At 43.8% G+C, this 27,942-nt stretch overlaps 1 protein-coding gene across 1 annotated transcript; it reads right to left on the reverse strand.

Annotated features, from left to right (window-relative positions):
• Window positions 1–376: 376 nt before the first annotated feature.
• Window positions 377–27,935, reverse strand: baz1b (bromodomain adjacent to zinc finger domain, 1B). The gene is made up of 23 exons (XM_080771589.1): window positions 26,943–27,935; window positions 24,530–24,646; window positions 22,355–22,499; window positions 21,528–21,720; window positions 19,809–19,936; window positions 19,158–19,355; window positions 18,754–18,942; window positions 17,148–18,070; window positions 14,907–15,322; window positions 14,311–14,508; window positions 13,817–13,955; window positions 11,839–11,981; window positions 11,379–11,502; window positions 10,703–10,801; window positions 9,912–10,089; window positions 9,438–9,626; window positions 9,129–9,276; window positions 7,236–7,383; window positions 6,483–6,604; window positions 4,206–4,348; window positions 3,095–3,201; window positions 1,763–2,446; window positions 377–515 (listed from the first exon to the last, which is right to left on the reverse strand). The coding sequence occupies exons 1-22, from the start codon at window positions 27,071–27,073 to the stop codon at window positions 1,774–1,776; spliced, it is 4,851 nt and encodes a 1,616-aa protein (XP_080627715.1). The 5' UTR covers window positions 27,074–27,935; the 3' UTR covers window positions 377–515; window positions 1,763–1,773.
• Between the last annotated feature and the right edge of the window lie 7 nt (window positions 27,936–27,942).

Consider the following 27,942-nt stretch of genomic DNA (forward strand, 5'->3'; position numbering starts at 1 on the left):
ATGGCAGGGCAGCTCTGATGACAAAACGAACAGCACAACGGTTCCCCCACCTCCAAAAGCATCTTGTAACCAAGGATCAGCGATGGAATTTAAAATGTCAGTTCTAGCCTGTCGAGGTCTAGCTAATTCCATACCGCAGCCTCACTGGGTGCAGGCACACTTTCGCGTCAAGAAAACACTTAGACCAGGCGAAAAAACTGAAGTTGAAGTCGCGCACTAGCATCATTTCCATCCACCAGCTGTTTAAAAACCCTAGGATAGGCGTTGTCTTGCCGCCTCTTGACGCAGAAAGTGTGCCTGCACCCTATGCCAGCCCAGAAGTCAATGTCTGGCTGTAAACATCCATATGATGTCATCCATAGATTTGTAGTGGAACAGAGAGGAACTTGTTAAGCCCATTAACAACCTGGCCCAGAGTGGTCTGCACAGGGGACCGGGGATGGTGAAGAACTAATTTCAACCATCTGCAATGCCTTCCGTTTTCCAAAACCCTGGGACAGAGACCTCCATTCTGCCTGCAGGTAATAAAACATAGATATATGAATGCCTTAACAAAACAAACACAGAGACAACGTTTAATTATTAATCACCGGCGTTATTAACGACAAGCTTAATTAATCAGCCGTTATAAACGACAAAGCATAACACTTGAACGATAGATGATTGATTGTTACTGCTACAACTTTCAATTTTTTTTCTTTTTTGCAATACCCGAGTAAACTGATGGCTGGATTCTGTGTATTGTATTGTGTGTGTGTGTGTGTGTGTGTGTGTGTGTGTGTGTGTGTGTGTAGCCTGAGGAAAGACCTCCGATTAAAAACAGAAGGCTGGTGTTTTCAGGGTCATGCAAAGCAATCCTTTAGCAGAGGCCTGCTGTTCCAGGGTCATGTAGATTAGTGGTTCTCAAACGTTTTAGGCTTAGCCAGGGACCCAAAAGACCAATTTGATACTAAAATAGAAGATCTACAAGCTCACAATGTGTCGTTTCACGTCGCGTTGTGAGATATTGATTGATCGGCTATTTTCACTACTACTTACTAGTTTTCTAATTTATCAAATTTCTATGGATTTTTCTTTCATTTCTTCATGAAAGAGATTTTTTTTTTTACTGAATTTAGTTTTTTTTGTAATGTTCTTTGAAAATGTTTTGAAATAAGAATTAAAAACTAAATGTAGGAAAGCCAAGGGACCCATAAAAATGGATCCCGACCCAGTGTTTGGGAGCCACTGATGTAGATTGTAGAGCAACCCTACAACAGATGCCTACAACTTTACAATGGTTTTATTTATTTTTATTATTAATTTTTTACCAATTCCAACTCTGGCAATCAGCCAGATGATGCTCTGCTTATTGTGAGGTCATGAAGTGGCGGAGAAGGAAATTCAAATTAAAATACTCTTATTAAGAGCTCTCAGCACATCCTCGTTATATCAAATGTCTCAATTTTTCTTTTTTTCTTAGTTGAAAAAACAAAATTCACCAATATTAAACGCATTACAAAATATAAATCTTTTTTTCTATCTTGTTTTTTTTCTCTTTTCTTCAAAATATGAACATAAATTCCAAAAACACAAAAGAAGAAGTTCTCAAGCTGTGAGTCCTGTTTGTCTGGCTATAGAAGGAGGAGGAGGTTAGGAGGAGGGTTCCTCTGCTCAAATTCTCTTTTATTATTAGGGTAATTTGTTTTTGTTTTAAGAGCGGGTACAGAAATTCAAAAGAAAAATATTAAGCAGACGTATAAAAGGAAAAACAAAAAATCACCCTGGACTTCTTCACGAGCGTTTCTGCCTTTTGGAATGTCGCGTTCTCCGTGATGTGTCCCGCTCGCCATCGCTCTCCTGCTCCTTGTAACTCTTCTTACTGGAGGAGGTGGCGGCAGACCGCTTGCTCCTCCTCTTTCCCTCCTCCTCTTCCTCCTCCTCCTCACTTTCGCTCTCCTCCTCCACCTGTCCCTTGCTATGTCGCGTTTTCTTTCCCCGCTCCACCACTACCGCTTTCCTGCTACTGCCCGCTTTGCCATTCTGCATCTTCTTCCCCTTGGGATCTTCCTCCTCCTCCTTCTCCTCGTCTTCAGTGTCGTCTTGGTCCGACTCCTCGTCCTCATCTTCGTCCTCCTGTTCGTCCTCCGACTCGTCTTCCGAGGAGACGGGGTCGGGAACTCGGCTGACGCGTTTGCGCGAGCGCCTGCGGAGGTAGCCGAGGCCCGGCAGCATCTTGTGGAGGAGCTCGGTGAGGCTCTGCTCCGTCTTGGCCAGGCAGGTGAGCACGGCGCTGCCCTCCTGGTTGTACTCCTCGGCGTTGGAGAACACCAGCTTCATGTCCTCCAGGAAGTCGCTGCCGTGCCGGTAGGTGCCCTGGCCCAGCTTGTCCTGCATGGTCTGGAAGTCCATGGGGCTGGCGATGATGTCCAGGTAGTCCTCGGCCTCCTCGGTCGACACGGGCTCTCTGTGAGACGTCAAGGAGAGAAAGGACAGGACACTTTAGATTTTAACCACTTTAAACCATTCTTTTTTATCTTTAGCCGTTGAAAAATAGCAGATCTACAAGCTCATAGCGCAGCAGAGTGCCACACTACGAGGTTGTAGATCTGCAAAAAAAAAACGTTTTAATCATGAAAACGTGTGCAAATCTTTGAATATATATTCTTTCTCAGCAAAGGTTTTTAACTCGTATATTTTGTTCTGGGGGGTCTCTGGTACAACATATGTTCAGGAAGAAACAGAAAGAATACACAGGGAAGAATATTATAACTACACCTGGGGGTCTATTAATGTAATGTTAACTCCATATAGTCATATAAAAAACAGAAAAAGCATTCCATCTTTAAAAAAGCTTGTAGATTTTGGAATAACAATACAAAATATTTCAAATAATTTTAGAAAATAGTGTTTAAGTGGTTGGACCATTAAAAATAAACTGCCTCCCACAGCCTCAATGTTATTTCTTTCAGGACAATCTGGCTGTTTTTACTCTACCAACCCCACAAGTATTCTACCCAGACAACCATACAGTGTTGAAATGTATCCTCTGTATAGCAGTTTCTCCAGGGTATGTTTTTCCACAAATCCAGGTGCAGCAAGCCGTGTTTTTTACCTGAAAGGCCAGCTGTGGCGGAATTTGATCAGTTTCTGAAGGATCTCCTCACATTTCTCCAGCTCCAGCACCTGCTTGCGCACGCCTGTCCTGGAACTCTGACGCACCTGCAAGCATCCGCACAACCAATCATTAGCAGCATACAACATAGCTCATCGCTAATAAACATACTGACTAAATATGGTGTCGGGAGTACATAATGTGATGCCAATGCATTGACAGATCTGTGGTTTTATTTTTGAAAGAGCAATGTTGTAGGGGAATTGTGGAGCAATCCGTTACAGTTTATTTTGGAGTTGCTCACTCCATTTCTACAACTGAGGGCAGATTCACACCGAGTCGGTTTGATTCAAACTGTTCCCGCATACGATTGCCTGGTCCCCGCTGGCCATGATTCACATTGGCCTGGATTCTTCCACACCCAAGTACACTTCATTCAACTGTATTCATTATGCTTTCACATTGCATAGATCCATATACACTTCAATCGGTCCCGAGACTATCTCCATGCGGTCCTGGGATGGTTGGGTGATCCACTCCAGGGAACGGTACGGTAGCATTCATACTACCACAACATCTGCCAACCTGAACGTGTCTACAAGACTTATAACCCTGTTTTCCTTACCATGCTACGTGCTATGGACTCAAGAAGGGTTAACAAGTGATAAATGTCATACGGTGTGTGTGTGTGTGTGCATATCCTTTGTCCTGGCTGCTATTCAACTGCTGAACAGCAGATAGCACTTTATTCTTGCCTCTTTGCACATACTGCCCACTAATGCACTTTTGCTGACTTTGCTACTATTACTAATGACTAATGAAGTCATGAATTCTCTGTCTCTAGTGCCCTGTTCTTAGATCTTAGTCTTGTATTTTTTACTATTATCTGGCTGCAAACCAATTTCCCGCAAGGGACAATAAAGCTAACCTTGAACCTTGAATTTCAATTCCAGCTTGTGTGTGTTTATATCAATTTGAGTTCAAGTCTATGTTCTGACAAGACCATACAAAGTGAGTTTTTGCCAGTGAGATGAATGTTTTAGAGGCATTGTGTGTGTGTGTGTGTGTGTGTGTGTGTGTGTGTGTGTGTGTGTGTGCTCTTCTTCCTCACCAGCTCATCGATGTCTGCAGGGCTGTTTGGACCAGTCTTGTGTTTACTGCTGCTCTTACTGGGTGGCGACTGCTTCTTGGATTTGTTCTTATTGGAGCCTTTGGATCGGGACGACGTCTGTTTATTTTTCTTCCTTGGTCTCACTGTGGGTCGGACATAAATTATATCATATTTTAGTTTTTGTGGAAAATTGGCCAAAAGTTTTAACTTACTAACACACATTTTCTTGTGAAAATGACCCAAACAGCACACCAAATAGTACTACTAGGCCACAAAAACTGACCAAACGAAGCAGGGGTCTTCACACAAAGTTTTATTGGCAGTCACTCGTGAGGAAAGGAGGAATGGATGGAGAGAAATATGAGGGGGAGAAAGAGGGGCTGGCGTTTGAACTTTACTTTCAGCCCCTCTAGTAAAAACAATGGTCTGTCACTCACAGCTACCTTGATGTGTGGTGTGTGTACAGGCCTGAAATCACAGACGGCTCACCCTGCCACATACTCTCTGTCAAGTCAGGGTTGAGTGGCCCGTATAACATCACAAACGGAGGCTGGAGGGCTGAGTTAGAGCCCGACCGATGTCAGGCTGGCCGATATATTGGTATATGTTTTGCACCTGCCATTCGTGAAAAGGTTCCAAAGCTTCCGAAATATATATATTTTTTTGCATATCTTCCAACTCACAATGCGATGCATTATGAGCTTGTAGATCGGCTATTTTTGACCATTTTCTAATGGGGTTTAAAGGGACAACTTTAGTTTTTTTCAACCAAGGTTCATGTTTTAGGTTGTTATTAGAGAAAGTAATAATTTCTTCGTTTTAGGGATTTTAGGGGGGCATTCGAACATGGGGATAATATTTGTTTTACAAAGTTTTACAGCGATTTCTTTATTAATATTTACTATAGTCCTACTAGCCTCGGAAACCCAGATGTTTTTATTTCCAGGGAGGAAAAAAAAGTCTGGGACCAAGTCCACTTCAATTCGACATAGAGTAGCGCAAACGTCGATCACTCTCTGTTGATTTATGTTTTTTTTGTTGTGGCTTTCGCCTTTATTTAATATTTTTAATGGAGGGACAGACAGTAGGCTGACAGGAAATTGGGAGAGAGATGGGGGGGAAGACATGCAGTAAAGGCCATTGAGATCGGGAGTCGAACCCGCGGCACACTGCCAGACTGGATCACCAGCCAAGGCGCCTGGACCATTGAGCTACGGCCTAGGCCTCTCTGCTGATTTCGTAAAACCTAAAACATGAACCTTGGTTGAAAAAAAACTAAAGTTGTCCTTTAAGTGTTTAAATAAACAAGTTCAAGTTAGATGTTCTCAAATAGAAACTTGACTCAAATCTACTTTTCTTTTTTTCAAATTGATTAGACAATGTTTCACTTTGACAAAATATCGGTCAAAATCAATAAATCGGGGGGGTCTAGGTACATTCCAAAATCGAGATCGGCATCGGACTCAAAAGTTCTGCCATCGGCTCGGGCTCCAGCCTGAGTAGCCCGGCCTACACAACAACACTGAGACAATGGAGCCGGGGAGGGATCGGACCGGGGCCAGATTATGCTGCCCAAAGCATTCCCGTCATTCCCAGCCCTCAACACCCTCCTCCCTTAGCTGTTGTCCATGGCCTTGTGTCACAAAAAGCATCTTGGCAGATAATGTTCGTCTTATATTTATCCACTCTGACCTTGACTGTAACAAAAACTCTCACTACTACTTAGCATAGGCTGTTGTTGGACCACCAGTTATACTGCAACTATTCAACTCAATCGCTAATCCTTAATGGCTCGTGTTAGGGCTAGAAAATGCTTGATAAGAGGTGCTCGACTGCTCGTTATCAATAGAAAAATGTATGAGCTCCATCCCTAGTCTGTACTGATTTTAAATCATATCACACAGCCCTAGATCGATAACACATGTTCCCATGTTATATGTGTACCCAGTCCCAGAGTGGCTAATATCTCTCAGCGCAGAGCCATAGGCAGTGGTTAGGCCTGATGTCGAAATAAGAAAAAAAAAGCTCATAGCGCGACACCAAGTGGTGCGGTATGAGCTTGTAGATCAGCTATTTTTCAATAGTAATGCTTAGTTAAAACACCAAAAGGGGTTCCCGTCCAGAATGGGTTAAGATATTGGCTTCCCATGCGGGAAACGCGGGTTCGATTCCCGGGTGTTACATAGCATGTTGTGTCATGTCTTTGACTGTGAAGCAAACTCCAGCACCACTTAACCAACTATTCCCTGAGTGTCAATGCATTCTCAAGCTACTCACAGCTGTGGCCCATGGCCTTGTAGTCGTTCTCCTCCTCACTCTCCTCGTCTTCCTCGTCAGAATCCTCCTGATCCGACTCTTCCTCACCCTCCTCTTCATCACTGTCACACTCCTTGTAGCTCCTGAAAAGCAGCGTTTGTTCAGTGTCAGCAGAAGAGAAAGCACTAGTGAAAGTTCCACATGCACTACCGTCTACTATCAGTGGATGGATGGATACACATGTTGGGAGGACATGGCCAATATATTCATTTGACTGTTCTTGTCACCACCGCGCTATGACTTATGGTGCGCTGTCCACTTAGAGCAACATCATAAAAATGTTGTGCTGGGGTCGCACACAGTGGAAAGAGTGAATTTTAACTCTTTATTTTCTACATCACAGATGTTTCGGCTAATCCAGCATTCATCAAGTGATGCATCCGCTGTTTTTCCTTTAACCTGTGTTAAGGCTGGCTCTGGTGACAGAGGGTTATGCTGTAGCTTATGTGCACCTGTTCATTTTACTTATCCGAGCGTAGCAGCTATACTGACCGGTCATACCGTATCACTAATCGCTCCCTAGTCTAAATAAAAAAAGGGAGCAATGCAAGTGGCAACAGATGTAGTAAATTGTCAGTCTAGTCTCTCATCTGGCTTAAAAGCACGACAAATTCCTCCTCCTCCAGCCTCTCGCCATGCTCGGTGGTCAGACACACACTTCAAAGTCTCTCTATATTAGATACCGTCTCTGCCAGGAGAAAAGAGAAGTTCTACCTTCCACGAGCGGCCCGTCTGGCTACGGCGGGTTGGCAGGCCGTACAGCGCCACTCCCCGGCAGGGATGCGGTACAGCGCCGGACGCAGGCAGAACAGATGGAAGGCCTTGTTGCACTCATCGCACAGGATCAGCTTCTCGTCGTCACCTGGTTTAAAGGAAGGAACAACGCGTTTTAGTCTTAGTGTTTTAATCAAATCATAGTTCTACGAGATTGGTCTCCACTCTCCAGGGCCAACAACAGGTGGCTATTAGACTGACATACTGGGCCTGTCACGATTATTACATACTAATATAAATCGACTAATCGCAATTATTTGAGATAATCCAAACTATTTTCACCTAAATCATCAAATGTTTCAATGGTGAAAAATGTGCACAAATACGTGTAAATTGACGTGTTGTAGATCTTTATATATATTTAAGTTATCTGTCATATCTTTGCAATGGTGACAGGCCTAACATACACCAGAACCACTGGGTGATATTTGAAGGCTAAGACCCCTGAAGTGTGAAAGTGTGCAGAATTGTAGCTGCCAAGGGACTAAAGCACATAGTAACTATGGTGGTGGTTATATCTCAGCTTTGTAACCAAGACTTATTGTACCAGACCAAAATAAGCATCAGTTAAATTCAATACATACACTTTTTTTTTTATAGACAAAACAATTTATAAAAAGGTACATCAGTACAATGACTATTAAACTAGAAATTAAATCTGGCTCTCCTGTGAGTGCATAGTGGAAACTGGAAAGTTGGAAACAAAGTGCCATGCTGGGATCTAGGAATGAAGTGTTCCATCGCCACCTACTGACTCGTTCTGGGATTACACACTCAAAGAACACCTCAGTCACATCACCAGGTGGACAAGCATGCAGGCACCAACTTTAGAATTACCCACCGAACCCGTGAGTTAGTCGGTTGTATACAAATAAATACCTGTAAAATATGTCTTAATATCTGTGAAAAAATGAAAACAACTTCATTCTGTTGTCAGAAATGGGAACAATAATGTTGAGTTATTTACATGTTATTTCATAATATCGTTACCGCAAAAAGGGTACAAAGAATATGACCCACACACTTTCCGAAACTTTCCGACAGTGTGCGAGTCCTCAACTTTGTTTTTCAAAGATAACCTTTTTAATATATGCATTGCACCTGTCACTAACCTGTTGAGGTGTGCATCTGCCTATTTCTATAAAGAATATCGCAAACCTGTCCCTTCAAATGACACCAATTCAGATGCTACAATCGCAGATCATACGGTTTGTCTTGCGTAGCAAATTCAAGATTTTTTTCAACCAACGGCATTGCAGAACCAATGCAGAGACTTTAGGGCGGCCCTTAGTATTGGAACAGTGATAGGATTTGTTTTCACAGCGTATAGTTATTAGTACTTATTACGTAGTTCTGCATCATTATGTGAAGTCGATACTCATGGTTTAAACAAAGCAAAAATAAAATCTCATGACTGCCAACTGTGATTTGTTAAACTGAGTGTTTCCTCAACAATTAGCGCAATGTAGAATTTTTCTAAACCTATGCTCCACATTCCAGTAGAAGAAATTGCGGATTGAGGTTTTTTCCTTTAATGAAACATCCGAGATCATTAGGGTTTTTGTAAAATGCTTCTGAACATTCACTCTATAGCTAGTTTGACCACTTCAATTATTCTTTCATCTTAAATATAACTAATAACCTAAAATAGCCAATCTATAAGCTCACAACACGTCAACGAAGCGTTGTGAGCTCATACATTGGCTATCTTCGGTGAACAAACATGATTCCATTGAAGACTGTTGTGGAACACAAATGACTGAAATCAGTCGTGGCGACTTGGGAACTTCAACCCATGCATAAACTGCATGTTTATCGTAAGGCTTACTGTACCTTTCCGGCGGCAGACTTTGCAGCGAGCGTTCTCGGCAGACATGTCCCACTTGATGCAGGCGTCCAGCATGCCGAGCAGGACGTGCATGCGAGAGAAGGTCTGGGACTCCCTGATGGCCGTCTTCCACTTCTCCACGGCGGTCGCCACCTAAGAGCGAGGAAAATAAAAATTATTATTATGTCAAAACTGTTCCTGTGTATGTGGGGAAGAAGGAGGGAATGTTTAGGCCTGTCACAAAGATGCAAAACGATAAAATATCGTAAGGTTTTAACCTAAACACCAAGTATTTCCTCCCCAGTATTTCTCACCCTAGCTTCTTCTGCCATTTTCTTCTCTTCGTCCACCTCTTCGGCTGCCTTGCTGGTCTCCTCTCCTCCTCCCTGTCTCTTCCTTTTCTTCTTGGGGGCCATGAAGCCTTGCAGGAACTTCTTGATGACGCACGCCTGGATGGTGATGACACACTCTCCAAAGTCCTTTAGGCTCTCCATCTCAGACACCTGTAGTCGGGACGGACAGACACAGACAGACAGGGACATGCAAGTCAGGTTAGGGGACGCGGCGCTAACATGGTGTGTGAATAATTATTCCCTACCTCGACCACGCCTCTTACAGGCACATACAAAGGCTCAACGTATGTAATTTATGTAGACATAGCACTCTAGAGTGTATAACCCTCTTGTGATGTTGTTGTTCTTGCTTACTGTAAGTCACTCTGGATTAAGAGTGTCTGCTAAATGCTTAAACGGTAAAATGGGTTACATATTAATTGACGAAGCAGTCACCTGACTCTCTATGTCGGTGTTGTCCTCCAGGTAGCCGAGGCCTCCCTTCTGGAGGCGCGAGGCCACCTCAGTGATGTCACTGCGCAGGTATTTGAGCAGCTCCTGGTGACCGTCGCAGGTCCTCAGGCCCAGACGGCTCTTCCTGCTCAGATGGATGGAGTGGAGGATGTCCTGGTACCTGTTATGACACATGGTTTAAAAAAAAAAAAACGAAAAAAGCACAACTTTTCATGAATTCATAACAGAATCCAATGATTGTTTCAGTAATGTCATGAAGAAATGAAAGACAAATCTAATAAATTCAATGAATTAGAACAAATATGTAAGAAGTAGTGAAAATAGCCAATAGATCTAGTGAAAGTAGATCTTTTCACTAGTTTGGGTCCGGGCTAATTTCTGTTCTGGGTTATTCCCTACTGTCTGGATTTATATGAACAAATAATAATGTGCCTGTTTGTTCTTCAGTTTCCACACAAGGATGAACAAAATATCTGTTACCCATTTACATTTGTACCGATTCATTAATGTTTGGTTTTTACAAATCGATTGTTCATATTCACAGCAGTAATTATGCCTCGTTAGAAGTCAAGTGTTGTGTACTGTCTGTGCGTGTGCTTTGACCCCTTATGTATTTTGGTCTTCAGGTGTGTACTGTATGCATGGATTAAAGCATCGCAGGCGCATTGAGAGCATCTGCAGAATCCAAATGACTGAAACCAGTGGTGGTGACTGAGAACTTTAATCCAGGTGAATGTGTGTGTGTGTGTGTGTGTGTGTGTGTGCGCTTTTACCCGTTCTGAATCTTGGTCTTCAGGGCGCTCTCTCTGACGCCTTGAGGATGAAGACTCTCCACCAGCTCTTCTAGATCCGCTGGGTTGTCGCAGACGAACCTGCAAACGCAAAGACATCAAGATAAGCAGGAAACCCCCCCAAAATGGCATCTTTGACCAACATGCACAACATCACGAGAATATGCTTGTTGCTATGCGAGCTGCTACACCAGCGGCTGTCAACATTCTTCGTATCAAGGACCATTATTCATTGGGCATTTGAGCCCACAGTTGACCCCAAACTTAAGAATATTTTGTCGTCGTTGGATAAGATTTTGTCCACAGTTCCATGCCGATTGTGTAGATTTCTGGTAAATTAAGTAATGGATAATGTTTAATAATTTAACTCTTATGAGTGTAAAATTAAACGAAATGGGACCCGTCGACTCATCATCATCGTTTTAGGTAACCTAAAAAACGTGATCAAACTTTTCAAACAATGGGACTATTTTCAGGTGTATTTTACAATTGATGGAATGATTGAGGATCTATTTTGTTTCACTTTACACTCCCAAGAGTTAAAGATCTACAAGGGTCCATTTGGTTACCAACTCTCCATCATTTAGCTGGGGACCACCTGGAAGCCCCTTAAGGACCACTGGTTGAAAAGCAGGTAAAAATAAATCCATGGCCTCACCAGAGGTTTTGACCCTGGTTGGGAATGGTGGTCTCTATGCAAATATCAGCTGCTGCTGCCCCCTGCTGGGCTCCGTCACTCATTGCACCGTCGTCACTAGTGCCATCCTCCTCCTTCTCGGCTCCTGCAGCAGATATTAAAGGAGTGTCAAAGAAGCAGGAAGGGAAATGCATTTCATTAGACATGAAGCTGTCTGCCGGGTTAAGCCGCGTTCAGACCTGAAGATTATACATTTGTTTCCAGTCGCTTCACTTTGGTCAGCAGTGGCATAAAATAAATGCGTTGTGCTGAATATAAGACTATGTCGTCGTCGTCCCCTCCCCCAATGGAAATATCCTAAAAAACGGGGTCGTACTCGTATTATAATCGGGGACTTGACTAGACCAATTATTTGTTCTTACTAGTACATAAATACCCACCACAGGGGAACAAGACAATTCAGGCACAGAATAACACTCACCCTCCTCTTCTTTTTCGTCTTTAACCTCCGCTGGTTTCTCCTCGGGAGGAGGAGGAGGAGGGGTGTAGCTGTAGTCGATGCTTTCGTGCACCCAACCCTTCTCGATGTACAAGCCGGGAACCACATCAGAGAACAGCCAGTACCTGAAAGAACAGTTAACCATGTACATCAGTGGTTTAAAGAACAGTTAACCATGTACATCAGTGGTTTAAAGAACAGTTAATTAACCATGTACATCAGTGGTTTAAAGAACAGTTAACCATGTACATCAGTGGTTTAAAGAACAGTTAACCATGTACATCAGTGGTTTAAAGAACAGTTAACCATGTACATCAGTGGTTTAAAGAACAGTTAACCATGTACATCAGTGGTTTAAAGAACAGTTAACCATGTACATCAGTGGTTTAAAGAACAGTTAACCATGTACATCAGTGGTTTAAAGAACAGTTAACCATGTACATCAGTGGTTTAAAGAACAGTTAACCATGTACATCAGTGGTTTAAAGAACAGTTAACCATGTACATCAGTGGTTTAAAGAACAGTTAACCATGTACATCAGTGGTTTAAAGAACAGTTAACCATGTGCAGCAGTGGTTTAAAGAACAGTTAACCATGTACAGCAGTGGTTTAAAGAACAGTTAACCATGTACATCAGTGGTTTAATGAACAGTTAACCATGTACATCAGTGGTTTAAAGAACAGTTAACCATGTACATCAGTGGTTTAAAGAACAGTTAACCATGTACATCAGTGGTTTAAAGAACAGTTAACCATGTACATCAGTGGTTTAAAGAACAGTTAACCATGTACATCAGTGGTTTAAAGAACAGTTAACCATGTACATCAGTGGTTTAAAGAACAGTTAACCATGTACATCAGTGGTTTAAAGAACAGTTAAACATGTACATCAGTGGTTTAAAGAACAGTTAACCATGTACATCAGTGGTTTAAAGAACAGTTAACCATGTACATCAGTGGTTTAAAGAACAGTTAACCATGTACATCAGTGGTTTAAAGAACAGTTAACCATGTACATCAGTGGTTTAAAGAACAGTTAACCATGTACATCAGTGGTTTAAAGAACAGTTAACCATGTACATCAGTGGTTTAAAGAACAGTTAACCATGTACATCAGTGGTTTAAAGAACAGTTAACCATGTACATCAGTGGTTTAAAGAACAGTTAACCATGTACATCAGTGATTTAAAGAACAGTTAACCATGTACATCAGTGGTTTAAAGAACAGTTAATTAACCATGTACATCAGTGGTTTAAAGAACAGTTAATTAACCATGTACATCAGTGGTTTAAAGAACAGTTAACCATGTACATCAGTGGTTTAAAGAACAGTTAACCATGTACATCAGTGGTTTAAAGAACAGTTAACCATGTACATCAGTGGTTTAAAGAACAGTTAACCATGTACATCAGTGGTTTAAAGAACAGTTAACCATGTACATCAGTGGTTTAAAGAACAGTTAACCATGTACATCAGTGGTTTAAAGAACAGTTAACCATGTACATCAGTGGTTTAAAGAACAGTTAACCATGTACATCAGTGGTTTAAAGAACAGTTAACCATGTACATCAGTGGTTTAAAGAACAGTTAACCATGTACATCAGTGGTTTAAAGAACAGTTAACCATGTACATCAGTGGTTTAAAGAACAGTTAACCATGTACATCAGTGGTTTAAAGAACAGTTAAACATGTACATCAGTGGTTTAAAGAACAGTTAACCATGTACATCAGTGGTTTAAAGAACAGTTAACCATGTACATCAGTGGTTTAAAGAACAGTTAACCATGTACATCAGTGGTTTAAAGAACAGTTAACCATGTACATCAGTGGTTTAAAGAACAATTAACCATGTACATCAGTGGTTTTCAACCCTTTTCAAATCAAGGTCAATTAATGTGCAGTGCACGTGTTTATCCGATCTAAGTAGTCTATCAGTTCTGTTTGCAGTTGTTCTGACCTGTTGTGGTTCCTATCGGTGCCCAGAGGGATTCTGCGCTGGACGAGCTTGGCTTTGGCGATGCCTTCATGGAAGGCCCTCTCTGCGCTAGCCCTCTGCTTACGGACACGTTCCTCCTCTGCCTCCTTCTCCATGCGCTCTGTGAGACACACACACACACACACACACACACACACACACAGTAAGAAAAGAAAGAAGAAAAAAAACATATTGGAATTTACTGTCCATTTAGATTAGAACATTGTATAACCTGGTTTTATTTATTTTTTTAAAGCATTTGAAGGTTTTCAGAAAACCTTACGTTAGGTTTTAGAAGGTGTTTTTTAGAATCAGCCACAGGTCTAAATGGGTTAAGTGTGAATGCCAAGTATCAGTTATTCACATATTCAATAGATCTTAGATGAATGAATGAATAGTCCTCCATCTGTCATTAAGTACATTATTAAGCCATTTCAATCCGTGCAGATGGACTCAGACCGTGTTGTGTTGCTGACCTTTGTTCAGTCTGTCGTGCTCCTCCTTGTCCTTCTTGGCCTGGATGGAACTCAGTCTCCTGCTCTTCACGGAGCTGATCATGTCCTCGGCCTCCGCTTCAGGCTCCACCTTGGCCTCCTTCTTGGTCTCCTTCTTAGCGCTCCCCTCTTTCTTCTTTTCTCCTTTTTCTGCTTTGAGTGAACCTCCCTCCTCTTTACCTAAAAAACAAAGAATAAAGTTAACTATAGAAACATTCTTCCCTCATAAACCACATTCAGTCAACACAGTCATTTATATTAATTAGCCTTGGTATTTGCATTTCATGACGATTAACAGAAAGAATGCTAAATGACAAACGTTTTGGCGGTATCAATTAGCAGCGAGAACTAGGGCTGGGCCCAAACGTCCTAAGGTCCAAACGTTCGCTCCGTTATATTGACGCTCATTGTATTCATCATCATGCTTGATAAACAAAAGTAAATAAAGGTTGTTTTTTTTTAAACCCAAAAAACCACACCTTCTGAAACCTAATAAATAGCTTTGGGGCCAGGCCGGTGCACAAACAAACACTCAACATTGTGGCCCAAGAATCATGACGGCATCAGGTGATTCCTACCCTTTTCCTCCATCTCCTTGCGCCTCATCTTCTCCGCCCTCTTGCGGTCGTTCACCTCCTTCAGCCTGGCCAGGTGTTCCTTCCAGAGCTCGGCCGAGCGCTGCTGCATGGCGTCCACGTGGTCCTCCACCGAGTAGGTCATGAGGATGCGGTGGCACAGCGCCGCCATCAGGCTCATCTTCTCCTGCGGGCCCAGCTCGAACACCTCCGAGGTCTCCAGGCGCTCCAGGAACTCGCTGGTCACCACGTCGTCGTAGCCCCCCAGAGCCCCCCAGTCCTCCCCCGGCGGCGGGGCCGTCGAGCCGTGGCCGGCGCTCTCCTCGCCGTGCGCGTCCGACGGCCGCAGGCACAGGCGCACCAGCTCCGACACCGAGTGCATGGTGAGGGGGATCTCGGACAGGGGCATGTCCAGCTCGCTGCGGTTGATTGATCGATTGAAAATTGAGTATGTAGAATGGGTACATTTCAAACGAAAAGTACATACAGGTCACATCATGCGGCCCCCACCTTCACTTAATGTGTCCCGCAAGTTAATATCCGAATATTGATATATTATTTATTTCAGCTGTTACAATTCTAAACATGACACGCTTGAATTACTTAAGTCTATATAATATTAGTAGCTGAATAACTAGCATTAGAATTGTATATGTCCAATGTATTTGCATTTGAGTTCATAAAGTTAACATAAGTAAGCTTTAACTAAATGCTTTTTTTTCCAGAAGTCCAATTGAAAAATAGCCTAAAATTTTTTAATCTATTAAAATATAGCAAAAATAGCAGATCTACAAGTTCAAAACACGTCGCAGTGCGACGCGTTTTGAGCTTGACGATCTGAAATTTTTGATACGACAGTATATTCAACGTGTCCCTCTGCAGTGAGTGTGGAACTATAGCTGCCCTCTCCATCTTCCAAGTTGCCCCCCCCCCCCCCCCCCCGACATAAACCTGTACTGTTACCTGTAGCCCTCGACCAGCTGCCCACCCCCTGACATAAACCTGTACCCTGTTACCTGTAGCCCCCTGACATGGACGTTGCCCACCCCCTGACATAAACCTGTACCCTGTTACCTGTAGCCCCCTGACATGGACGTTGCCCACCCCTGACATAAACCTGTACCCTGTTACCTGTAGCCCCCTGACATGGACGTTGCCCACCCCCTGACATAAACCTGTACCCTGTTACCTGTAGCCCTCGGCCACCCCCTGACATAACCCTGTACTGTTACCTGTAGCCCTCGGCCAGTTGCCCACCCCCTGACATAAAGCTGCACCCTGTTACCTGTAGCCCTCTGCCACCCCCTGACATAACCCTGTACTGTTACCTGTAGCCCTCGGCCAGTTGCCCACCCCCTGACATAAAGCTGCACCCTGTTACCTGTAGCCCTCTGCCACCCCCTGACATAACCCTGTACTGTTACCTGTAGCCCTCGGCCAGTTGCCCACCCCCTGACATAGACCTGTACCCTATTACCTGTAGCCCCCTGACATGGACGTTGCCCACCCCCTGACATAACCCTGTACTGTTACCTGTAGCCTTCGTTGCCCACCCCCTGACATAAACCTGTACTGTTACCTGTAGCCTTCGTTGCCCACCCCCTGACATAAACCTGTACGGTTACCTGTAGCCCTCGTTGCCCACCCCCTGACATAAACCTGTACTGTTACCTGTAGCCCTCGGCCAGTTGCCCACCCCCTGACATAGACCTGTACCCTATTACCTGTAGCCCCCTGACATGGACGTTGCCCACCCCCTGACATAACCCTGTACTGTTACCTGTAGCCCTCGTTGCCCACCCCCTGACATAACCCTGTACTGTTACCTGTAGCCCTCGTTGCCCACCCCCTGACATAACCCTGTACTGTTACCTGTAGCCCTCGGCCACCCCCTGACATAACCCTGTACTGTTACCTGTAGCCCTCGTTGCCCACCCCCTGACATAACCCTGTACTGTTACCTGTAGCCCCCTGACATGGACGTTGCCCACCCCCTGACATTACCCTGTACCGTTACCTGTAGCCCTCGGCCACCCCCTGACATAACCCTGTACTGTTACCTGTAGCCCTCGTTGCCCACCCCCTGACATAACCCTGTACTGTTACCTGTAGCCCTCGTTGCCCACCCCCTGACATAAACCTGTACTGTTACCTGTAGCCCTCGTTGCCCACCCCCTGACATAACCCTGTACTGTTACCTGTAGCCCTCGTTGCCCACCCCCTGACATAAACCTGTACTGTTACCTGTAGCCCTCGGCCAGCTCGTCCTGCAGCAGCGTCTGGAGCAGCACCACCAACACGCGGTTCAGGTAGTGGAACCCGCCGGCGTCCCCGGCCACCGCCTCCATCAGGGCGGTGGCCGTGATGGGGTACTGGTCGTCGGGCATCAGCAGCCCGGCGTAGCAGTGCAGGAAGTCCACCACCATGGCCACGTCGCCGAACAGCGCGTTGGGCAGGCCCTCGGGCATGTCCACCAGCTTGAAGGCGGGCAGGCTCCGGCCTTCCGCCTCCGGGATCTCCTGGTCCTCGTAGCGGCGCGACTGCTCGCGGCGCACCAGCATCTCCTTCTCACGGCGCTCCTTGGCCCTCTCGCGCAGCTTCTCCTTGAGCTCCGAGCGCCTCCTCTTGGACTCCTCTTGCTTCTCCTCCTCGCTCATGGCCGCCCAGCGCTTCTTCTGCTCCAGCATCTCCCAGCGTTTCTGGACCAGGTCCCTCAGCTCCTCGGGCAGGCGGCCCCGGTCGTCTGGGGTCAGGGTCTTGGCGGTCTTGGAGATGAGGGAGGACAGGGCGTTCCTCTTGTCCTCCTTGCCCTTGTTCTCCTTGTAGTAGCGCAGGAGGTGGAGCGCCATGGGGTGCAGGGGCTTGCCCAGCTTGGGCGTGCCCGGGGTGGAGCTGCGAGCCCTCTTCTTGGGGCTGCCCACGGGCGTGGTGCTCTTGCTCTTGGCGAGGTGCAGCAGGGTCATCTGTTTCATCTTGGGCGACTTGACGCCCGCCTTGCCGTTGAGCTTCTTGTCGCCGTTCTTTCTTTCCCTCTTCTTGCCCTCTTTCTTCTCGCCTTTGGCCTTCTCCCCTTTTCTTGATTTTGGGGTCGAGGGCGTCGAAGTTTTACCGTCTCCTTTCTTAGGGGTCCCACTGTTCTTCACCTTCAACGGAGATCCGTTCATCTTCTGAAATGGCAAAACACGAAGTGAAGTGAAGCAGCTGATGATGCAGAACAATAACGACAAACTGCAATTTATCTCTCTTACACACACAACCCTTTCTACATATTTTTGAGGGGCGCTATCCCCTCCTATAAACAGCTATAGAGCATGCATAAAGTGAATGGGAAATCGAGTGGAAAAGTGACAGGGCAAACTGAGTTTAATGTCGTTTAACGTCGTCTAATGCAATCCGATAGGACTGTTCCGTTTGGATGTACGGGGCTATGAAGGCCAGAAAGTACTTTTTTGACACTCTTCCGGGTATGATGATGTCACGCGCATACCTTCTACAGTGTCAATTCTGTCTTAACACAAACATTAAATGCCATCGACAATGAATGGAGAATTTACGTAATTATGTGTCAAATGGGCTGTGAGTATGTCTGTGGAAACCCTTGGCCATTCTTGGTGACGCAACTATGGTATATTTCAAGGTTGGTATAAAATCAATAATTGATTAGAGCGGCCCTCACTTCACACGGGTGTGATTTTTTTCATTCCATTCTTCAGGTCAAATTCTTGATTAGCGGAAAGGTTTGTGATCATGCTGCCACTAGGCCACAAAATACATCAACAAAAAGAAAATGTCACGCGATTTGACAGCACGTAAACATATGTATGAAATGTGCATGAGGATGAAAACCAACCTGCATGTGACCCCAGATGGTGGGACTCAAGGGCATGCTCAGAGAATCTTTCTTCTTATTTTTCTTCTCTCCCTTCTCATTGGCAGACTCCTCTGATCCTGGGGTGTCAGAAGTCTTCAGCTTTTTGCTGGGCCTTCCCTCAGGAGATGACAAACTCTTACGCTTTGTAGAGGGATTTTCTGCTAAAAACTGACGATACAAAGAAAAACTATCAATGACATACACAATTATTATTAACAAGAAAACATCAGGGATACATAGGAATTTATGTGTGTGTGTGTGTGTGTGTGTGTGTGTGTGTGTGTGTGTGTGTGTTTTCCAGAAAATAAATCTGATTGATAGCAAATTCCCCACGACCCGACTACAGATAAGCGGTTGAAGCTGGATGGATGAGAGCAAGTTACCTTGTGTGGATCAAGGAGGAAGTCGCTGAATTTGCTTGGCAGACTGTACTTCTTCACTAGTTCATCCTCCACCACCCAAGGGCCCTTCTCTCCCATGCCCAGCCTCAAAGCGTAGTGTCTGATGAAGTAACGGATGATCTCCTTGGTCGGAGGGCGCTCCGATCTAAACAGGCTGTCGACGGGAACGTCACTGATCACCTATATGATGTCAAACGGGAAACTTATATTAATTAATTAGATTAATTATAATAATAATAATCTTTATTGTCCTGAAGGATATTCAGCTTTACAAAACACCCACAACAAAACACATAGTACAGAGAACATGTATACAGAACCAAGTTTTTACTTCTTCCTACTCCTTTTTGAACTTCAGGTGGAAGATCAATGATCACATTGTTGTCATTATGATTTTCTTATTTCATTCAAAAAAGAAATATACTGTATGCATTGTGGTTCTTTTTTATTATTATTTTATTTTTCTGTTTTACCTGAAGGTTTCAAAATAAAGATAATCAAAACAAAATCAAATCAAACCATCCTATCAGCGGGGCAGTTTGTTTAATGCCGCGATGGCTGAGGGGACAAAACTCTAATGACATTGAATGTTTGCTCTGGCAGGTTTGGGGCAAAGAAATGGAAGACACTGACCTTATCCTCGCTGACCAGCTTCACGTCATACTTATGAGGAAGGAATTTGGGCATGGTCCACCTCTTCCTCTCCTCCTTTACAACGCTAACATTGGGGAGTTTCCTTGGGGAGCGCCGTGCTCGGTCACCTGGAAATAAAATATAAAAAAAAGAAAGAAAAAAAAAAGAAATCACACTGGTGAGACAAGTCCAGGTGTGCCTTGGGATTTTGTGACAAAAAACACAGTATTATTACAATATACTGTAGTTACTATTCAGTTTTTGGTGTGTCCACAAACGTTGTCCTACACAAAATTCCCATTGATAATGAACAGAGAATTTTACATCATAGTGTCTGAGCAAATAGACATAGAGGCCCTCATTTATCATCGTGAAACGCCGCAGTTTGTCATTCCAGCGTGACTTTGAACTTTGGCGTACGCCATGCCAAAATTCACGTCAGGTCGGGAGCAGTCAGCACTTTTTTCTGTCGTACACAAGCGGAACAGCATTGTCTGACCAGCTGACAGGCTGTCACAGGCATCTAAACATATGTATTCACTATTTCACTCCTCTTTATTTATTTAATATACAACACACAGTTGGACTTGCAAGTTGCGTGTGTGCATGCGTCTGGGGGTGGGGACATTACAGGCAGCGAGGCAAAGTGTGTTTGGAAACTCTTTTTTCTTATTGGCTTTCCATACGTTGTTTGGTCGTGTTACGTATACGTAGTTATTAATGTCGTAAAATTGAGGCGTTTCAAAGGAATATTTAAGGGCGTGTTAATTAAATGACGGTCCGTTTCAGCTGGGACATTTATCAAAGCTCTGCCCAAAAAAAAAAAAAAACACGGAAGGATCAGCTGTTTAGAAAAGTAAACAATCTGTAAAGAACAGATTTTGAGCTACAAAGGAAACAAACAGTAGAGGGCGCCGTTTTTCCACTGTCCCTCCTGTTGTCTTATGAAGCAGTGGTTTACAACCAGTGGTCCGGGGACCACCAGTGGTCCTTGAGGGGATTCCAGGTGGTCCCCGGCTAAATGGAGAGTTAAATTATTGTTAGAAAGCCTGTTCACATCAATACAACATGGAATTGTGGAAAATTATTATCCAAAGACAACAAAAACGAAATATGTCTTGGGTCCACGGTGGTCCGTGGCTCAAATGCCGAATAAAAAAAAAAGGTCCTCGATATGAAAAGCTGGTCATAGACATATAAACGTAGACACACTTTCCGGCTCTGAGGTGCGTGTCACAATTGAAGGTACAATTTTCCCGAGATTCCTTGCAAAGCATTTGCCTTCAATGAGCGCTTCCGCCTGCGTAACATAAGTCCTGGAAAAGACGCGCTGTGATTGGCCAGTAGTCACTTGAGTGACAGCGAGAGACATGGAGGAGTCGCATGAGTGACGTCACTTGGGCAGCGACGCAGCGTGCCTCACTGCCTTCAGCAAATGCCTTCAGCACTGCGGAGAAATGTTGCTTTGTGTTAATTCTTTAATGTTTTCCGTTAGTAATCCCCCCTGGCTCTGATGTTGTATTAATAACTTTGTTGTTTGTTTGTCTTGTATTGTAATGTATTGTCATGACCGTTATAAAGATTTGTTAAAAAAAATGTAAAAGCCTCCAGCAATGCACTTCCACTTGACTTCCTGCCTTCATTGGGAGACACGTCGGGCATGAACTGCAGCGGCCAGTGAGGCATCCATTTATTTTTAATATCTATGGGTATACTCACTGAGACTCTCCCTCCTGTTGTCTTCCTCTCTGGAAGGTTCTTTCCCCTGGTTCTCCTGGCTGGCGTTCTCCTTGTCGCTGGATGGCGAGTCGCAGGCTCCCTCCAGCTTCTTCTCCCCGGCGTCAACCTCTGGTTGGTTCTCCAGCGGGTGGATCTTCGCGACAGTGACTCGCAAACTTTTATCCTTGCCGACCTGAACACAGCAGGAAGATAGGGATTCACTTTATTTATTGGGTTTTCTTTGCCAGGTCACCGAATGTGTTAATGATAATGTTAACTTAACACTTCTGGGGCCGGGGAATCTTTCCGAATAAAAGGCGCCAAGGAGTGCCAGGCTGATGAGGGAGATTATATTCTGAAAACGCTCCGTCTTCCTTTTTCACCCCAAAACTGGGAAGCGAAATCTTCTATTTCTACCTTGTGCTAGTAAGTCTGATCTCTCTTTAGAAGCGTTAATATTGTAACCGAGATGAATGATGAAGTCAGAAATGAGAACAGAATATCTGCGTTATGATCAATCTGCGCGGAGGCAGCATAGATTCAGAGAAAATATGGTCTTTTTGTCGGGCCGCAAACAAGGAAGTAAAGGGTGCGCGCGAACCCACACAGGTCCAAAAATTCCAAAAATAATGTTTTAGCGCTCCCGTTTTACATTGATAATAAAATCTAAAATAAGAGTGGAGAAAATGAGAAAATGAGAATAGAGTAGAGGTATACATCGGAAATATTATCACCTTCTCATTTGTGAATAACACAGACCATCTCAAATAATAGAGAAATATTCACATGCAAATCAAATCAATGATCAAAGACGAGGATTTACTGACCAGAAAGTCACATTCTTCACCCACAGCATACTTGGTAAGGACCTCAACCCAGGCCACTTCCACCAGCTTGTCCAGAACCACCGTGTTGTGGTGGACCATTTCCAGGATGGGCTTCTCAAACCACTGGGGATACTCCTCTTGGAGTCTGGAGGGGAAAGGATGGGCAAAGATCATCACACAATGGGAAGTACTAGTCTCTGTTACATGCCATTTCCACCCACCATCCATCCATCCAGGCTATGGGACAGAAACCATGACTACTACAGATCACATAACCTGCAAGAACCGTAAAAAAAAGAAAAAGAAAAAAACTACTAATAAACAGCTTAAATTTGGGAAAGGGGAAAATGTGGCTTTGTCACTCTCTTCATATGCCAATAGCCAATGCCTGTGTGCAAGTACATTGTCATTCTTGAGGACAAGAATGACAGCAGACACAAATCTGACAGTCTCGCAGAGCAGACTCACAGAAAGGTTGTTATTTTGACAGAGAAATGTCCCGCAATATGAATACATTTTGATATTGTGATCTACGTGTAATCGCACTTCAGTGATGCTCTCACATCACATCACATCACTGGTGTATCAATCACAATAACGCACACCCTCTCGCGTAATATTGCTTAATTATATACTGTACTAGCCCCTGGCATGTAGTAATGCCAGGGGCATTAATGGCAATAATAATTTTAAAAAAAAAGTATCTTGTAAATTGATTCAATTCTTTTTTTTCTCCTTACAGACTTGTTGGGTCAATATATTAAAACGATAATTATGTTCATCTTATAATAACGAGACAGTCCAGGTTACAGACAGACCACCCATTAGATTAATTTGCCACGTGTTACAGTCAAATTAACCGTGGTTTTCCTGATGGGTGGGTGCCGAGACACCCAGCTCTGCTTTCGCCTCAGCAACTACAGACAAGAGCATTACATAATAGGGTAACAAAGGAAAGGATTAAGGCTGACCAGTAGAGGGAGCAAATTCACCAATTGCTATAAAAAGACATGTCTTAAATGGAGCCCCTGATCCCGCCTGCCTGAGTTTATAAGGTAGACAATGCTGCCTTGCCATAGGCCTGAGTGCTTAGCTGTACACGGTGTGGCTTGTACGTCTAATTACCTGGTTGCCTACTATGCAACTTGGCCTGCTTGTGATGCTACATAATACATTACATTTAAAACAGAGTTTTGCCTTCTGCTTGCGACACAGAAAACTAGATTCTCTAAAGAGCCCATTCCAGATTCAGGGATGACTCAACCATATGCCCTCCAAATAGAGTGGGAGGAGTACCCGATTTGCCCAATCACAACACTGCAGGTAGTCATGTGACCTTTGCTGAGAACGCTGTGCCCGTTTCAGATGCTACTAAAAGCTTTTGTGTGAGAGCCCTTCCTGTGGTTTATAATCAAGTGTCTTTTTTGGGGTCAATCGGCACAAGGACTGTTATAAGACTGACCTTTTAGATAGCCGAGAGACAAATCAACAGTTTGAGATGCCAGTTTTGTGACATCCAACATGCACAGGATTATGCTCCTGCCACACTATTCGTATATCGGTGCCATTTCTAAATCTATGATTATAACTGTATTTATTACATTAAATGATTTTGAATTGATCAGGCATGCAAACACACGAGTGATCTGTAGTGATCTGTCTACAGACGACACATGCAAATACAGCGATCTGTATATATATATATCAGTGGTTTGGTTTTCAACCAGTGGTCACCAGTGGTCCTTGAGAGGGTTCCAGGTGGTCCCCAGTTAAACTTAAATGATGGAGAGTTGGTAACCAAATAAACCTTTATAAATCATTAACTCTTGATAGCGTGAAATTAAACCAAATGGGAACATTTGGATTCATTTTACGTTTTCAAGAGTTAAATTGTTGTTAAACATCTGCATTACTTAACTTACAAGATTCTACACAATTAGAGAATTTAGAAGAATTGTTATTTTGAGTTTCCCTGTTATGTCTATGGTACCACTCAATACAGCACGGAATTGTGGACATCTTATTCAACGACAACAAAATATTCTAAGACAAGTTTTATGTCTGAGAGGCTATGGTGGTCCGTGGCTTAAATGCAGAATAAATAATGGACCTTGACATGAAAGGGGTTGAAAACCACTGGTATACAGTATCTTAATGAACAGATACGATACTAACAGTTCGGTGACTTCTTGCTCCTCCTCCCATGCCTCTTTGTGGGTCAGCTGGTTGCTGCCGGTGCTCTTGCATGTCCAGATGCGCTCGCTGTACCTCTCCAGGCGTGCCTCGTATTCTCTGTGGTCATTCTGTCAAGGACCTTGTAGTAAAAAATGTGAGTGGCACAGCAGCACATGAAAAAGGTATGGCAGCAATTTAAGCCTTTAAGACCTGAGCCCAGATTCTTCTACAAATGTCTTCTAAATCCCAATAGTTATAATTCTGTGGTGCTCAAACTATTTAATGTCAAGGATCCCTAAAATTATATGTATTTGGCCGTGAAAACCAATGTCAAAATATTTTGTTCCAGGGACCCCCAGAAGCAAAGACTTTTAGTTAAAACGTTTGCTGTGAAAGAATATATATTCAAAGATTTGCGACATATTGATGAGTGATTAAGAGAAAGTGACAAAGATGCGTTCCAGCCATGGTATTAATGAGATAATGGATAGTGCCACGACAAGATAAATGATCATCTCCGTTTAAAAGAAGTTGAATGAGATATGTAGGACAACAAAAATGAAATGCTAATGAAAAAAAGAAAAGAAATCCCCCTATTTCCTCAATAAATACTCCTTATTGTTAGTATAGTAACTACTATGGCCCCTCCTCTCAATCCTGTCTGCACACCAGCCAGCCACTAGAGACCCTGAACCCATAATTAATGCATTATGTATGTCTGTCAATAATTAAAAGGGTGAGAGAGACAGGCATCCCATCACTTCAAAACAATGCCAAATGCTATTCGGTTAAGAATTAGATCATGGATGTCTACACAAGGACAAAACTTCAGCAAAGAAGAAAGCAGAGAGCAAATCAACGACGAGTGCTTCTCTCTAAAACTCAAACTAAAATAGAATAAGAAATTCATACCCATGGACACTTATTAATGTGTGCCATCATGTGACTGACTGTTGTTAGACACTTTTTGAGTGTCATGTTGTTATCAACGGCAAATTCCACCAGTTTAACTGCCAAACTGAATGTAATGTCAATGTAATTAACGGTTACTATAATTACATCATATCCAGAACTGGACCTAAACAGGCTTGCCATGCACGGAGTTCCTTGGTTTAACTACAGATGTTTGAAGTGTCACGTACTGCAAAGCAACAAAACTAGCCATGTGTCTTATGATATGTTTGCATGCATTACAACTACCATTACTATGTTGTTACATAAGTTATAAAGCTCATAAGTCTGCATGCACTACAACTACCATTACTATGTTGTTACATAAGTTATAAAGCTCATAAGCTCTTTGGGTTGACCAGGGGGTCAAAGCTGACAGTACCAGTTTTTGTTTAAGTTCACCAACTGATACTCTCCTGTTTGACCGTTAAGGATATCGGTTATTTTCAACCTGTCTTATTAAGTGATTTATTCTATGCCCGGAAACTACCTATTGGTAACCAACTATTGGTACTGATTTATAACCGTCAAATATGGATCGATATTTCATTTGACAGGTATTCGATCAACGGTCGACCGAGAATAAATGACTGAATGGGAGCTGCCGGCAGGGGAGAGGCAGACAGATAAGACAGACTACGTAGCATACTATTACTGACTGGAAGACATAATGGGCTAGCTAGCTGCTAACTGGCTATCCCTATACTTCACGTTTAGTGACTGACTGACTGCCTGCCTGCCTGCCTGGGTGGGTAGAATTAACAGACAATTGGCAAAATAACATAAAAACAACATGACATGTGAAGTGAAAGAAAGCTCGTTTCTAGGATGTGGTTATTATTATGAAACGGTGAAGGTGTTTAATAGCAGCAGCAACCAACCATGTGATTTGTTTTGTCTTCAGCGGACTGACTGATGTAAAACATCATGTGTCAAACAAACCCAACTTGAACACAAGTCATCAGATAGATGTGTGTAATGAGTCTACTCTGTACTGGTGATAGGTTTAGATAGCATTTTATGTAGACATAGCACTTATTATAGACACTTTTGAGACCCTAAGAAAGTTTACCTTTTCTGTATATTTCCCAAATACAGAAAAAGGTAAACAGTGGGTCCCGAAAGAAAGGAGTTTAACAAACATAGCACTCTCTACTCATAGCTTCACTGTACAGATATTCTACTGTTAAGACAGATGCTGCTAGGTTCTTAGCTTGCTTAGTTATGATCCTTGTTGACTATTTATATGTGATGTATTACCATGTGTTGTTCTTGCTTACTGCAAAGTCGCTCTGGATTTAAGAGCGTCTGCTAAATGCCAAAATTGTAAATTGGTAACTAAGGTTTAACTGTGTCGGTACAGTAGTTGGTGTTTGATTTCAGCTTAATGCCGACTGCATGGTGAAAGGTCTGTGTGTAGTCTGTGTTGTCTGACATGCTGTGTATATGAATCCAAGGATACTCTTTGTTCCTGAAGGCCTCCTTGGTGTGTTCGATGATGTACACCTCCTCCTCTCCCGGGCCTGCTGGCAGTGCAGGCTCGGCTAGCGGCTTAGCCAGCGGATACGGTTTACGGCCCAAAAGCGGTGCCATGGTCGAGGCGAGATGATGATGATGGCACACTGGACTGGACTGTACTGGACGCCTGTCTCCTCGACGGGCGGGGGAACAAAACGAACAACGTCCTCCTTCCTCAGACAGAACCAAACCAAACGTCAAATCAAACTAGACCTTTGGCATGTAATCCCGAGCGAGTCCCCCCGGTCGGTGTGTCACCGACTATTCCGTTAGCACGTTTACCGTTACCGCCTGTAGGCAGGCAGGCCCCGGTTGGTTTGCTGCTGCTCTCAACGTGTAGCAGCAGCTAACGCTAACGGGCTAATGGCTGCTAGCTCACTGCAAAACAATAACACCACCGCAGCACTAGCACTTCTTCTGGCTAGCTGCAGCCTCCTCATCGCATCCGTTTAGTTCGTTCTGATCGTCTACAGACTCACTCACACTGTGCCATGTTGATTTCATCAGTCCGATGTGATCTCAGACTCGAGTTGCTCCTCCAGATTAGGTCGGGGAAAACTTTTACCTCCTCCCAGACAGTCCTCGGGCTCACTGAAGACTGAACGGATGAAAAGCTTTGATCTTTCTAACGAACGAACTCGCGGCTTTCTTTCCTCCAGTAGACGGGTCTGGCGCGCTCTCTACGCTGCCGCTGCACGTTGTCTGACTGTCTTCTTCTTTACATAAACTAGACAGAGCTATTGTTATGAAACCACGTATTGTCCTGGTGGTGGCATTCCGTATGGTCTGACAGCCCGGAAGATCCTCCTGTTCAGGAGAAAACAGTAGCGTTCGCTATTCTTACAAAATTGTAGAAATCAATAGGTTATAATTCCTTCTTTGCTGAAATGGCGGGAGTTTCCACCGGCACAATATTTCGTACTCCGTTTCCCCGGCAGCACGCA

Source organism: Protomyctophum bolini (assembly GCF_963924005.1).
Source record: "Protomyctophum bolini genome assembly, chromosome: 9".
Lineage (NCBI taxonomy): Eukaryota > Metazoa > Chordata > Actinopteri > Myctophiformes > Myctophidae > Protomyctophum > Protomyctophum bolini.